This window comes from Monopterus albus, unplaced genomic scaffold (genome assembly GCF_001952655.1).
Source record: "Monopterus albus unplaced genomic scaffold, M_albus_1.0 scaffold26.1, whole genome shotgun sequence".
In the NCBI taxonomy this organism is placed as follows: domain Eukaryota; kingdom Metazoa; phylum Chordata; class Actinopteri; order Synbranchiformes; family Synbranchidae; genus Monopterus; species Monopterus albus.
The window spans coordinates 1,318,168-1,333,246 of NW_018127906.1; the positions used below are offsets into that span (position 1 = coordinate 1,318,168).

The window sequence follows — 15,079 nt, forward strand, 5'->3', positions numbered from 1 at the left end:
AGTGTCCACTGGGCCAGTGGGTTTCTGTGACACAATGAAGTAAACTATAAGTGAAAAATATTTTTGAGTAGAAGGAACTTTAATATGAGCTGCACCACCACAAAGCACAGCATTGAAACGCTGCAGACACAATGGGTTTTACACTGTGAACACTTACACTGAACTGACCTGTGTTATTACAATTCCACTTAATATGAATTAGTTAGAACAGTTTGTACAAGATGAACCTCTCCCAAAACCTTCATTCAGTCCTGCCCTGTCAACGTGCAGTGTAGCACTGTGCAAGTCGAGGTGACCCGTTGTTTTGTCAGTTTGACAACGGAGGACTTACAACTGAAACCCTTCTCCTGTGATATGTACTGTAAGATTTAAGTCTTATAGACTCTAGTTACTTTATCAGCTTTAGTTACTTCTCATACCTGTAGTTACCTTTCATAACTTTATCTTACTTCTTTATGCATATTACAGCTGTATTGATGATTGTCCAGAACTACTGAGCTTTGGTTATTTTAATGCATTTGTTTCCCTTGCTTATATATCCTACAGCTGTAATGAAGCAGAATCTGCTTACTTTGAATGCTGTAACTTCTGTGTAGAGACTAGATGTCTGATCACATTCCAGCAAGGAGGTGTGAGCTCCTGCTCACCAAATGACCAATAGGATTACAATGCATGAATTGTTGTACCTTTGTTGAGTGCAGAGCAGCCCAAGAAGATAAAATGTATTGTAAGACCTTAATTCGAGGTCAGTGGATGGAACTCGGGCGGGAGCTCTGTCTCTCTGATCCCAGCACTGTAAGGCCTACCTGTGATCAGACATTCAGTAAACTTTCTGCTGATTTTAAACAGTCCGCTCCTGTCGTCACTTCTCGTGCTTCCAACAAAAGAATTGGGTTAATTTCTAACAAAAAGCGTAAAATCTAACAGTACATTCAGAACAATACAGCTGAGTACTTCTGTAAAATAAATGTACAGCAATGTTTCAACAAAGAATGAACCGTGGAAGCAAAATACCCAACGGATGTGTGTGGTACAGGGACAGAATGACACTGAATAAGCAGACACAGGAACACAATCAGCTAATCTCCAACATGGCCGCGTGGGGTGGGGGGGGTCATACCTGTGATGTCCTGTATGAAAGAACGAGTGGTAAATAGAAACACATGCAGTGAATAGTAGAAACAGGTGGCGGAGTGAGGAGAAGCTACCAGAGAGCAGAAGAGAAGCTGAAGTAGAACCAGGCTGCTAAGGACATGGAGGAGGGGAGAGACTGACAGCGTCATGCAGTCGGTTAGTTCTGCATTCAGGGTTGCAACAGAGGGTGACGGAAGGAAGCACAGATGACACACACTCAGCGTACACTCAGCGTCTCTCTGCAACACACTGATACCACAGAGGAAAGAGAAGAGGAGCTGAAGCAGACACGCTGAGAGACAAAAGGAGAAAGAAGAATCGAACGGAGGGGAAAGGAGAGAAAATGGGGAGGAAGGAGGATGAGATAGAAGACAGGCTGGAGTTTGAACCTCTTTAAATTTCACAAAAAGAAAAGAGGGAGGTGGAGAGGAGAGAAGAAGAAGAGAGGAAGACGAGAACGGAGACGAGGGCAGTTTGACTTTAAGCAGAAGAGGAAGCAGAAAGTCAGAGAAGGAGAGGAAGCACACGGAGGCCAGCGAGCTGAGGAGGAGGGCATCAAAAAAAGTGGCGCAAGAAGCGAAGAGGAGACAGAAGCGGTGAGAAGGAGGAGGAGGAGGAGCATCGCCATGGAGGAGGACATCAGGAAACAGGGGATGCTCTACCTCCAGCAGCAGAGGTTTGGAAAGGTACAGTAACTCAGCATAACAGCACGGCTAATGCCACCGTGACCACAGCTCGGATGTCAGGACAAGTGGCAACAATAACAGTACTGCCTACAGTAGTCCCAGCAGTGTGTGTGTGTGTGTGTGTGTGTGTGCAGAAGTGGCGGCGGGTGTGGAGCATCCTGTACCATGAGAGCTCCTGCTCCGTCTCCAGACTCGAGTTCTTTGAATGTAAAGATGCAGCGACTGCGGAGAAAAGTGACAAAAACCTGCGCAGGCAGCAGGAACACAAGAAGGTACAGCACAGCCCACTGGGCTCTACTGTGCTCGGCCCCAGTTCTACTGGGTCGCACTCTGTTAGAGTCCACAGGAATATAGTCTGTGTTCCACGTGACTGTATTGAACTTCATCCTGTTCCTCTTTACTGTGCTGTAGGAGCCCATGTTGTCCTTCACTTGTGTTCTATCATCTACTGTATTCTTAAACTTTATTCTACTGAACTCTACTGACCTCAGCAGCACTCTATTCACCTTTATTCTGCTCTAGAAACACATTCTACTGTGATTCACTGATTTATTCTTTTGTCAGATTTTCTGTTGCCTTAGCGATAACATACACTGTTACCTTGGTGATAACACTCTGTGTGCATGTCTTAGGTGATCCGTCTGGCGGACTGTATCCGAGTGTCAGAGGTGGAGATGGACGGATGTCCCAAAGACACGGGACCATTCCTGGTGGAGACGACAGAGAAGATCTATGTGTTTGCTGCAGACAGAAACCAGCTGGATGACTGGACACACAAACTGTGTGAGGTCGCCTTCCCTGTAAGCACATGCGCACACACACACACAAACACACTGTGTTTTCATTCCTTCTGGAATGACTTTACATTGACTTACTTTCATTTCCTGTAGACTTATCCTAACCTTAACCATAACCACTACTTGCCTAATACCTAACCCAGACCGTCACCTTAACCTCACCACCTTAAACCATGTTGCCACCCTAAAATTCAGTGATTTCCTTGTGGGGGCCAAGTCCCCACAATGAGAGTTTGTTAACAGGTTTTGGTCCCCATAATGTAAGAAAAACAAAGGCACACACACCTAGCTTAAACCTGGTTCTAGCCTGAACCCTAAATCCACATCTGAACCCTCAAACAGCCCTTTGAAGGTGTGAGGGCTGGAGAGCATGTCCTCGCAGTTCAGAAATGTCCTGATAATGTAGAAATGTCCTCACAGGGCAGCAATGTCCTCATAATGTAGAAATGTCCTCATGGTGAGCAAATGGCTTCACTACAACAATGTAAATGAGGATGTCACATCAGCTGAGAATCATTCCCTGTTTGATCAGAGGTTTGACATCAGAATGATTTTGTGTCAGACATAGAAACTGACTTCAGGTCTCAGTCGTCTTTCTGCAGTACTTTGACACAGTATAGTTGTGCACAGGGATCCTAGGCTGACTTCAGTGCTTTACAAACACTGACCACAGGCACGTGGTGTTGACTTTATTAGCTTGATGGGATGCAGGACTAATGAAGCTGCTCTGAGTTCTACTGTGGACAGCTGTTGCTATACTAACATTAGCTTGTGAGCCTAGCCAGATTGACTGATGTTGCATGTGCCTGCCTGATGAAATCCACCTGTTGTTTGGACAAACACTTCCTGCACACACCGAGACCCTGCCTTGATAAATGAGGTCATTGGTCTGAGATCAGTTGGGGAGTTTATGTGAGTCTGAAATAAAACTTGTCATGTGGTGAGAGCAGCTCAGCGGTGGTTTAAATCATGTTGCAGAGAAGGAGTGCAGAGCAGCCGGTGGTTAGGAACCCAGATGTTACCCAGAAGGTAACACGCACCACAGAAAGACTGAAGGTGAGCTGTGACTCTCAACGACCCAGGATCCTGCACATGATCCAAACTTAGATTATGGCCACAATGTTCTGTCTTTTCCTGTCCTTGGTAATTAATCAGAGCCGGCTGTTATGGAAACAACACTGATACTGTTGCTGGCCTCGGCCTGTACAGGTAAAACTCAGACTGTTACTTTTCATGGAAGAGCTTCACGGTGTTTCACACAGAATCTAAACCAAATCATTTCATACAAATGCAAAGCAATGACACAAGTATGAATCAGACCAGGCAGCTGCAGATGGACCCGCTGCTGTGCTGCTGGGGTTATAAACAGAGGAAGATGACTGACACCTGATAGTCACCAGTTGAGGCACGACTTCCTCCTTCTGCATGTGTGCAACAGGAAGTACACGTTACACATACACAAGTATTCTGCTGACCCAGAGTCTGACAACATCCACACACTGGGTCAGACCAAGGAGCCAGAGGAAAGTCAGACTTTTATTTTAAAGGCACACTCCTCCACTGCTACAAACCCATGTTGTTTCAGACTCACACAACTTTCCCAGACATTCACTTGTGTTTAAAGTGGAAGTTTATGACATCACAGCAGCAGGTAAACACACCTGTCTGGTGCAGTAGTGTGTATCTGAATGAAACCGATGAATGTCCCTGTGTGTAGATGAGCTGGACGGAGCCCGGCGTGAAGCGAGGCAGTCTGCACAGAGGGAACAGAGTGGATGAAGATGAAAGGACTGAGGACAACTCACTGTACAGCAGCAGAGAGACAGGTACACCTGTTCACCGGCCTTACCGCTCTACCTGTCTGTCTACTACAGCATTTGTTCGTTTACTGCCTTTGTTTTTCTACAGACATACAGATTCATGGCTTTCATGGCAAACTGAAATCTGTCTGGTAGCTTCTCCTGAGCTGGAACTGAGACCTGTGATTCATACACAAACAAGCTGATGAACAGCAGGTCAAGAAACCATGCTCCGTCAGAACAGCCCTGACTGCGGCAAACATGTCGGCGGTGTTTCCTATCCTCAGGCCACCTGAACACCTACTGACCCAGCGAACAGTCAGCCCTCCTGTGATGCTAGTTGATTAAATTGTAACTACTGTAAGCCTAAATCAGAGATATGATTAAAGTAAAACAGATGGCTGTCAGTCAGCAGGGACGAGGAGGTGGTGTCACAGTGTTTCTAAGAGCCCAGTCAGTCGGGGTGGTGGTGCAGTCAGCAGCTGACACCCCCGCAGTGTCATAGCACAAAACTCAGCCAGGCTGATTTGGAAGAAAACAAACTGGGCATTCAGTTTTTAGCTGCAGAACATCTGCACTGTAAGTTAAAAACTCTGTATGTGTGACATTTGTTCCTGCAGCCAGAACTTCTGGCCAAATGCAGGTTATCAAATCTCTTCAGTTAAACTCGTCTTGCTGCGTTGTCGTGTTTTCAGTCAGAACTTCCTCTGTCACACCTTCACAAAAAACTCACTTCCTCTCTCTGTTGTTCTTTTCCCATTGCTGCTAAATTTAGCAGCCTGAGACCAAAATGACTTGTTCATCTGCTACACACATACACACACACACTTCCAATCGTCACTTACAGAATGCATTACATGGCCAAAAGTAAATGGACAGCGTGACCTTGCAGACATATGTGGCAGTGTCACCAGTTGAGGAAGTACTCAGACTGCAGTACAAGTACCAGTAAAACTATGAAAAAACACTTGATTAAAAGTAAAAGTACTGCTTATATAAAAGTACAGAGTACATCAGCTAAATGTACAATGTAAAGGAAAAACTCCTGTTTACCTGTACTAAACTGAACAACCTTCAGTGAGTGTGAAATAAAGAGAATTGAGATAGACTGACTGACACAAAATGACCCATGAAAACCATGAAACTGCATCATGTGCAGTAAAACTGGGCTTAAAAGGTCGTGAAGGGCTTGTAGTTCACGTTGTAGGAACTCAGAGAAACACTGTGAACAGCACCTGAAGCAATGAAGAGGGACAAACAACTTGCATCTGATATGTGTGAACCTTTACTAGAATGTTTCCACTGTGGTTCTGATACTTATACTGCACATATGCAGTGGTGCACTCTCCAGTTGGCCGTGTGTGCTATACAGTGGAAACTTGCGTATATGTGAGTTCCTGTTGCGGTGTCGCTGCCGGCCACACGGCAGTGCTGCAGTGGCCGGCGGCCACATGACGACCTCAGCTTTTATCTTCACAGGACAAACTTCCTGTTTCTCACCAGGAAGTTGTGCTCAGCAGCAGCAGCACTGGAACAAGTACTTACTCATGTACAAGTAGTAGTACTGCAATTTCCAAAAACCCTGCACATTTTTCTCTACAGTATGAAGGTAGAGAGGGCGTCCGCCTCCCGAACTGAGACTGGGTGCTGTTCCATAGGAGAGGAGCTTGATAGCTAAAGGCTCTGCCTCCCATTCTACTTCTGTGGACTCTAGGAACCACAAGCAGACCTGCACTCTGAGAGCGAAGTCTCTGTTGGTATGATAAGGGGTTGTTCGGTTACAGCTCAGTGGTTTTTATGTGTAGTACAGCTATATATAGTACTATGGCAGTGTTGCAGTAGTACCATTCCTCTGTGTAGTTCAGTATATTGGAGGCTGTGATGTGCAGCTCCTGAAGCTGCTACTGTTTCCCCACATCCTCAGACGCCTGCAGCACACACCTGTCTAAGAGTGTGTGGTTTCCTCTCTGGATCAGCTGCACTTCGGTGTCACACACGGCTGCAGTCTCACAAATCAACAGTTTTTTCACTCAGTGACAAGACAGTGAGGGGTCACGGTGCTGCATGTTTTTGCCTCTGACACACTGCTCTGTGCAGTGAGGAGCTGGTGGAGCAGACCAGTGAGTCTCTCTGTACAAAGTGACTCTGCTCTGAGCCTTTAGAGCTGTTTGTTGATGGACTTAAAGTTCTTATACAACAGTTCCCACCACACAACATGGCCTCCAGCCTTTAACCCACATAACGAACACAGTGAAGACCAGTAGATCTGTTTGTGTGTGGCAGTGGCAGTGCGTGACTTCAGGGTGTGTGTTCGGCGGACGGAGGCGTCTGAGCGTTGCAGACTGAAAGGAGATGGTATCCTGCGAGCAGACGTGGATGCTCTTCACCTGCTGGACAAGGCAGGAGACGTCATATACACCTGGCCATACAGATACCTGCGCCGCTTCGGACGAGACAAGGTGACACACACACACACACACACACACACACACACACACACAGCTGTGTCCTTCTACAGCTGTGAGGACCCTCACTGACCCTCACCTAGACCCTGAGCCCAACTCTTACCCTGATCTGTGTAGGCCTGGTTTGATATTTTAGAGTCATGTAAAGGTCCAGACCCTGGTACACTAAGGCAGCATGACACAACTCATCCCTGAGAACACTGTGGGGACCCTCAGAGGCTCTGCAGTCAGAAAACACCTGGTCTAACCTTGACCCTGTTTCCTCTTCAGTCCACCTTCTCCTTCGAGGCGGGCCGCAGGTGTGACTCTGGCGAGGGGAGCTTTGAGTTTGACACCAAACAGGGGAACGTCGTGTTTCAGGCTGTGGAAGCAGCCATCAACCTGCAGAGAATCTCCCTCCCTCACAGACAGTCCTCCGGGGGTGGGCAGGGGAGTCCAGAGACCCACCGGAACCTCAACCTGGCCCTCAACACAGCCCCAGGCCAGAGCCCCCCCCCCCCCAGCCCCCCAGCCATACCCCACAACCGCCGGCCGCTCAGGTCGGCTACTGCTCATCCGTTTCAAAATAAAATCAGGACAATCAGAATACAAATTGTGATTGTCATATTTTCAGGATTTTCAAAATAAACTCAGAATTTTCAAAATAAAACTTGGGCTAAAACCTGAAGAGAATGAACATGGAGGTTACACCAAACTCTGCTCATAATTCTGATGATTTAACCTCAGAAATGTTTCTTCCCCCGAACCAAAATCACATCTTTAAATTCACCATCATATTTTCAAATAGATTAATAATAATAATAAAGTTTATAGTCACATATTCTAAGTTATTAAAATTATTGATAACGTGTCCAGCAGCACTTCTAGTTTCACGGAGATATGTGACTGAACTTCTCTGTTCTCTTCCTGGTTCGACAGCAGTTTGAAGCTGATGTTGTAACTTGTTTTTCTGCCAGGTTAAAACGGTTTCTGTCTGTTTTCTATCCTCAGGCATTGGATGGTGTGTACAGCATGGTGAATGAACCTGCAAAACATCAGATGGTCCCTCACAAAGACAAAGAGGGTCCTACTCCTTCACAACAACAACAACAACAACAACGCCTCCAGCTGGTAGGAAACTGTGACAGAGACACACTGACTTACCTTTATGTAAAGACTGAGCACAAGTTATTCAATCCTCAAACTGTTATGAGAGCCAGCTTGTCTGGATGAGAACAACCAGGATTATTTCATCTTGATTTCAGCAGGTTAGTCTGGATTAGTTAACCCAATTTAAAAGAACAGGAACTGGTTTGATGGCAGAGTAACATGATGTGTTTAACAGCCCCACCTGCTGGACAGTATCAGTCAGTACAGAACCTGATGAAGATTAGTTAAACACAGCACAGACTGAAAAGGTGAAAGATAGCTATTGATCACTGATCAGTCTCTAACTGTCACCTGATTTGTTTTCAGTCTCATCTGGAGCCACCGTTCGACAAAGTCCTGACCGGAGTCAAGAGTTTGAATCTGGACACTCGAGGAGGTCTTCCTCCCCGTAAGAACCAGGTCAAGATGATCTCCAGCTGCCCTCTGCCCCAGGCCGAGCCCGCCCCCATCCCGGGCCCGAGCCCTGGCTCCATCCCCACTCCCAACCCCCGGCTCAGCCCTAAGTTAAGCTCCAACCCGAACCTGGGGGACATGTACTCCCAGATCAACCTGCCGGCCGCTGCCGAGCGAGGCACCAAAAAGGAGAAGAAAGGGGAGAGGGGAGGCAGCCTGGCTGCCCCCTGCCCTCCCCAGCTAATCACCCCGGAGCCAGAGTACTCTCTCCCCTTTGACACCATTGCCAAGAACGTGATGTCGAATATGCTGAACTCCCATCAGGGCCATGTGCCTGAGTCCGGTGCAGACCCACTCTACGACAGCATCGATGAGATGAAGATCAGAAACATTCTCCCGATCAGTGCTCCCGGACCCACGTATGGGAAGGTGGAACACATCTACGACGAGCCTGAAGGCTGTGCCGCCACCGCACAGAAGCCAGTGGCTCCCACCTTATTGTACGATGACCCCGAGGAGATGAGGGGAGATGCCTGGAAGATCATGGGTACAACTGCTGACCCTAAAGGTCATGAGTACCCATATAACCCCCAGGTGGATGACTACGCCGTGCCCAAACGACCCCAGAGGGCGTTTCCCGTTACACAAAGCAGCAATGAAGAAGAAGAGGAAGAGGAGGAGAACGAGGAGGAGGAGCAGAGGGAGGAGCAGCAAGATTCACCATACAACAATGTGATGGTGAAGATGGAGTAGAGACAACACACATAGAACCACTGCCAGTGTGTGGTAAACTAGAGAATCAATGAAGTCTATTGATTCTGCTGTATTTTGTTAGATTCATCTGAATATGAAGTTATCACACATGTAGTGCAGTTGAAGCCCAAGAAATGGAAGCACTCTAGTAAAGTATAAGTGCCTCAGAACTGTATTTAAGCATAGTACTTGAGTAAATGTACTTAGTTACTTCCCCTGTTTCCTGGTGCCTGCTGTGCAGAAAAGCAGCAGATGTCAGATGTCTTTGTCGCGTAGCATCACAAAGACATGTCTGTTGGACTTCACCACGGAGCATCCTGCTCCTGGGCACAGGTTGGATGCTTACATTCTCTGTCATTACCTGTTGATGCAGCAGAAAGGTGAGACTGATTGGAAAGGTATCCCTGCTGATGCGTTCAAGGATGCTCCGACATCTGAGGTTTGAAAGCAGCAGCCGATTGGCTTCACCTTTTTTAAAATGTGATAAAATGCCATTTTTATCCTCACAGCACTCATGTTTTTTTATACATCATCTGGTTCTTCAGCAGCTTCCACAGCTGGTTGTCCTGGGGTTCACACAAAAACATCCTGGCTAAAACAATCAGCGGCTAAAACAAGAAAATGCAAAACAAGCAGACGCTTACAAAGAAGACAAGGACTTTACTTCCGGTTTTATCTTCAGTTTGCCAGCTGGAAGCTAAATGTTCCCAGATGTTAGAGCATCTGTAAACACACCATGGACTGTGTTGAACACTCTCTCTACATCGGTATTTATTTGTGAGTTTATAAATTAAATCAGAAGAATAAAGATTTGGATGAAGGTTTGATTTGTGAAGGATTATTTCTTGATGTTTGAATCTGACCTGAGATCTGCAGCAGTGAGTTTCCTCCTGCAGAGGGCAGCACAGCTCATGACATTTATTAATGCACATGTGAAACGTCATTAGTTTTAGCACCCGTGTGCCGTAAACATGACGGGAGCTGTGAATATCATCATCACCGTCAGACTGAAGCTGCATCAGTCTAAACCATTGTTGTCTGAAGGGATTTCTGTAGCATCCCTCTGTGATTTAAGGCTCAGATGTTAACACTGAGTGTGTCTGAGGCCTAAACCGGTGTGTGTGTGTGTGTGTGTGTGTGTGTGTGTGTGTGTGTGTGTGAAACTTTTAACATGCTCATTATGTTCATCCTGTGAGACTGTGACATATGAAATAAATCCAGACTTGTTGATTGTTGGAGTGTTTCTTTCTTCAGTCAAACATTCAAATCCAGTTTGATCACTTGGTCTGTGCAGTAAAAACCTGCAGCAACATTAGTGATGAACACAATAAAGCATCAGTCATTATAATCTAGTAATATGACGTACAGTAATGTTGGAATGGGCCGTTGTGCAGGACGACTACTGCTACTTTGGCTACTTCAGGTTTATTTTGGTGATAATAGTTTGTACTTTTGATTCAGTAACAACTTGAATGCAGGCTGCTGCATGACTGATACTGTGTGACATGACTCACTGTACCACCAGCCCAGCGCACATGCGCCCCGGGGACACAGCGGGCTACAATGGCTTCCCAGCATGCACCTCTCTGTCCACTGTACAACACACTGAGAGAGCATCACTGAGTATGTGACCAGTTTTACACAAAGGAAGTGAGGATGTTTCTACACCGTGAGGACATGTCTGCTCCTCGTAACTTCAGAGGGCTGTTTGAGGGTTCATACCTGGTTTCAAGGTTGAGGGTAGAACCAGGCTTAGGTTAGTTTTAGGGTAAGGGGTGAGGGAATCCATTATGTCACCGAGGGTCCTCACAGACACAGTTATATGTGTGTGTGTTGACTCAGTGGCCTGGAAGCAGAAGGAAGCCCTGTGGTGATGAACCTGAACACCAGAGACGTCCCACAACTAGGTTACAGCGTCCTACCTCATGTGCACAGCTGAGTTCAGCAGCAAGGCTCATGCAGTGATGTCACCTAGACACATCTCTACTCGGGGGTCACAGGTGTAAACATGCAGACGTCTCAGTCCAGGTGTGAGCAGCATCCCTGTTCTGGGTTCTGTTCAAGCAGTAGGAACCGCCAGACGTTTTAATGAAACAACAAAACGCCATTTCACAGGCAGCAGGTTGTGTAGCAATATTTGTTTTACTTTGTTGTACACGCGTATTATAAAGCGTGAAATTAAGCACTAAAAAGAAATTTAGTAATATAACTACCAATGCCATTAAAAACAGAATTGTACTTAAGGAAATGTACTTAAAATGTAGTATTTGTAATTTTGTGTTTTCACTACCTCAGTCTGTTTTGTTTTTTTTTTTTTTGTATAGTGCGAGAGCTCCACAACAATCATCTTCTCGGGGCACTTTACATACAGCAGTAAGGTCCAGGTGTTACAAGATGCAACAGGTTGTTATGGTGCCATGAATCATCAGAAGACATAACTATCCATCACATACAACATGTCTGTCGCACAAATGACCTTGTTGTTATGTGCATGTGTGGCAGTTTAGGAGCTCAGCGGCGTTCACACGGAGCCACATGTCAGTGACACATGGATGGGAAGCAGCAACACAACATCATCAGATCTGACCAAAACATCAGAGCTGAGCGTTAAGGCCTGAGACGTGGAAGCAGCCTTAGTGAATTTGTAGAAGTGGAACGTGACTCAGTCTGTGAACACCTGTGACATCACTGTGTGTTAATTACAAGTTTTATCTGGTGAGCAGAGGGGGTGGGGGTGTGCAAATTAAGGTTGGAGATGCTTGTTTCCGTGGCAACCACAATAAGGATCTGGAGCTGCATCCCTGTTGTCGTGGTAACCATGCCTTGCATACTAGGCTTAGACATTGTGAATAATGGGATTTAAAATCAGAAACAACCACAGAAGAAGAGCTGAATGTGAACGGCTGATTTGTTCTTCTGTTGCTTTTATTACACACACATGTTTTGATCTCAGCAGGACCCTCTGCACATGCTCCACATTGCTATTAATACAAGTAACAGAGTATTTTTACCCTGTGGTATTTCTAACAATCTGAGTACCCCCTACCACCACGGCTCAACATGCACAAAACTCCGCCGCCAAATACCTTCTCTATCCATCCATCAGCGGACAGTCAGGACTGCAGAAAAGGTCACTGGTGTGAGCCTGCCCTCCATGGAGGACCTCTACACCTCACGGGTCAAAAGTAGGGTGGAGAGGATCATTGCAGACCCTGCACACAATCTGTTTGAACTTCGCCCCTCTGGACAGCATTACAGGTCACTGTCCACCAAGACAACCAGGCACAAGGACAGTTTCTTCCCCCAGGCTGTCGCTCTGATGAACACTTAACCAATGACAGTATGATTGGACAATAACCCTCAGTGCAATACCTGTAAATATACCTCATACAGATTATACAGATTCGTACAGGTCTCTAGTTCTTAAGCACTGCAAGATTTTCCTACTTATCTCGTTTCACAATGAGCATTCCATTGTCTGTCTGCATTGTTTACTGCCTGTTAATACTGTTTATTTTGTTATATTACACAGCCTCATGCTGGTTTACTGTTTACTTGCCCTTGCATGGGGATATGTACATGCACATTGAGAGCCGATGTACCACAGTCAAATTCCTTGTGTGTCCGACACACCTGGCCAATAGAGCTGACTCTGATTCTGATCCAGCCCTCTGCCCTGTGATGCCCCCAGAACTCAGAAAACTCTTTGCTCACATTTCACAAGCTTCTTCAGAACAGCTGAACTGACCTTGAGGTGACATTGTTAGTGAACTGAAACAAACTTAGAAAAAATCAACTAGATTTCTAGGTTGAAGACGTTTCACCTCTCATCCAAGAGGCTTCATCAGTTCTGAACTAAGTTTTTTTCAGCTTACTATGACCTGGATGACTAAGAATCTGCACAGACATTGTTAGTGAACATTATGTGCAGCCTATTTAGTTATATTTTTTATTTGCATATGTGTTATTTATTTAAGTCATTTCTTATTTCCGTATGAAACTCTGATAACTACATGAATAAGTGCCAGTGGATGTAAACACCTGAAGCCTGAATGTGACCGGTGTGACGGTTCATTTATTCACAAACACCGAAGAGATTGGCTCGTGCTCGCGCTCCAGCGGCCGCGCGCCTCCACTTCTCCGTCTGTGAGCACGCGGGAGCGAGCGTCGGGATCCAAGGACAGACCGCGGGCTCGCGAGCATCAGGTCATCTGGAAGTCCGTGAGCATCCCGAGCCTGAACCGACAGACACCGAATAACGGCAGCGAGGATTTAAGCAGACACATTAACTCGGAAGAAGAGGAAATGAACGGTTTCTGTGAAATGAACGGACACAGAGACGCGTGAATCAACAGGACGACGCGGGATCAGCAGCGGGTTTACGCGAAACTGTGAATGAAAAACAACATTTGACCGGTCAGAGCAGCGACACAATCACGGTCCCGTCCTCCGGTGTGAAACGGTGACAACAAAACAAAACATTTTGATCATCAAAACACCACCTTTATCTACCTGAGCCGAGCCACCTACCGGCACCGAACCGGAGCAGAACCAGCTGGCGGCACCGGACTGACCGACACTGCGAAGGCTCACCGCGGTTTAGATAAACCACAGGCGGTCAAATCAACAGGAGACCGAGGGAACGACGCAGTAACGGCGCTCAGCCCGAGAGGCGGGGAGACAGGCTTTCATCGACAACAGTGAGTCACCTGTTATTATACATTCTGCTATAAAACCCACAAATAATTGAACTTCAATAGCTACAGAGACGCGCGCCCTCTTCCTGGGAAGACGTGGAAACCATGAAAACAAAACTGAATGTGATTTGTGAAAACATCAGGAATCTGAGAAGTAAAGGTTTGGATTTCCAACAAATACTGAGAATAAAACAGCACTGAGTTTACTGTTTAATGACAGTCACGGGAATAAAGTTCAGTAAAGTGTAGCCCCGCCCACCTAGGAATTCTAAACACCCGATTGGACAGTGTTGCTGTCACTCAATGGCTGAAGTTTGCATAAAGCCTTGTCACAATAAAGTTTTACTCGTGCTAAGCAACGCTAACGTTCCCACCTGTTTTAAGTCTTCATGCTAAGCTATGCTAACGTTTCCACCCGTTTTGTCTTCATGCTGTTATGCTATCGTTCCCACCTGTTTGAAGTCTTCATGCTAAGCTATGCTAACGTTTCCACCCGTTTTGTCTTCATGCTAAGTTATGCTAACGTTCCCACCTGTTTGAAGTCTTCATGCTAAGCTATGCTAACGTTTCCACCCGTTTTGTCTTCATGCTAAGCTATGCTAACGTTCCCACCTGTTTGAAGTCTTCATGCTAAGCTATGCTAACGTTTCCACCCGTTTTGTCTTCATGCTGTTATGCTAACGTTCCCACCTGTTTGAAATCTTCATGCTAAGCTATGCTAACGTTTCCACCCGTTTTGTCTTCATGCTAAGCTATGCTAACATTCCCACCTGTTTGAAGTCTTCATGCTAAGCCATGGTAACGTTTCCACCCGTTTTGTCTTCATGCTAAGCTATGCTAACGTTTCCACCCGTTTTGTCTTCATGCTAAGCTATGCTAGCCTTAGCTCTTTGTATTTTCTTTTCTTTGTTCTCACCTGTTTGGTTCTTTTTCACCTTGTTATTATATGCCTACTTTTGTCCTGTTGTGCTCTAAATGCACACTGTTATACAGTGGGTACGGAAAGTATTCAGACCCCCTTAAATTTTTCACTCTTTGTTATATTGCAGCCATATGCTAAAATCATTTAAGTTCTTTTTTTCCTCATTAATGTACACACAGCACCCCATATTGACAGAAAAACACAGAATGTTTGACATTTTTGCAGATTTATTAAAAAAGAAAAACTGAAATATCACATGGTCATAAGTATTCAGACCCTTTGCT

At 45.9% G+C, this 15,079-nt stretch overlaps 2 protein-coding genes across 8 annotated transcripts in view; both read left to right on the forward strand.

The window, feature by feature from the left end:
- Positions 1-908: 908 nt before the first annotated feature.
- Positions 909-10,391, forward strand: dok2 (docking protein 2). Its single transcript, XM_020595324.1, has 8 exons — positions 909-1,820; positions 1,955-2,092; positions 2,453-2,620; positions 4,335-4,443; positions 6,700-6,875; positions 7,152-7,420; positions 7,784-7,991; positions 8,337-10,391. Exons 1-8 carry the CDS (start codon positions 1,761-1,763, stop codon positions 9,174-9,176), a joined length of 1,968 nt encoding a protein of 655 aa, XP_020450980.1. The 5' UTR covers positions 909-1,760; the 3' UTR covers positions 9,177-10,391.
- Positions 10,392-13,320: 2,929 nt separating this feature from the next.
- grin1b (glutamate receptor, ionotropic, N-methyl D-aspartate 1b) overlaps positions 13,321-15,079 on the forward strand; it is a 51,870-nt gene continuing 50,111 nt past the window's right edge. For 4 of the 7 annotated variants that reach the window (XM_020595222.1, XM_020595221.1, XM_020595220.1 and 1 more), the window contains exon 1: positions 13,322-13,876. In XM_020595222.1, the coding sequence (XP_020450878.1) occupies position 13,876 (1 nt within the window). In that variant the 5' untranslated portion in view covers positions 13,322-13,875. Of the gene's footprint in view, positions 13,877-15,079 lie in introns of all 7 variants that reach the window. The other 3 variants (XR_002274551.1, XM_020595219.1, XM_020595218.1) reach the window with 1 other exon arrangement.

What these genes read in the sequence shown, in the direction of transcription:
- dok2 (XM_020595324.1), top strand. Translation starts at nt 1,761, where the DNA reads ATGGAGGAGGACATCAGGAAACAGGGGATGCTCTACCTCCAGCAGCAG. An exon ending in AGCAGCAGAGGTTTGGAAAG is followed by an intron (nt 1,821 to 1,954) that starts GTACAGTAACTC and finishes GTGTGTGTGCAG; the next exon opens with AAGTGGCGGCGGGTGTGGAG. An exon ending in GTACAGCAGCAGAGAGACAG is followed by an intron (nt 4,444 to 6,699) that starts GTACACCTGTTC and finishes TGTGTGTGGCAG; the next exon opens with TGGCAGTGCGTGACTTCAGG.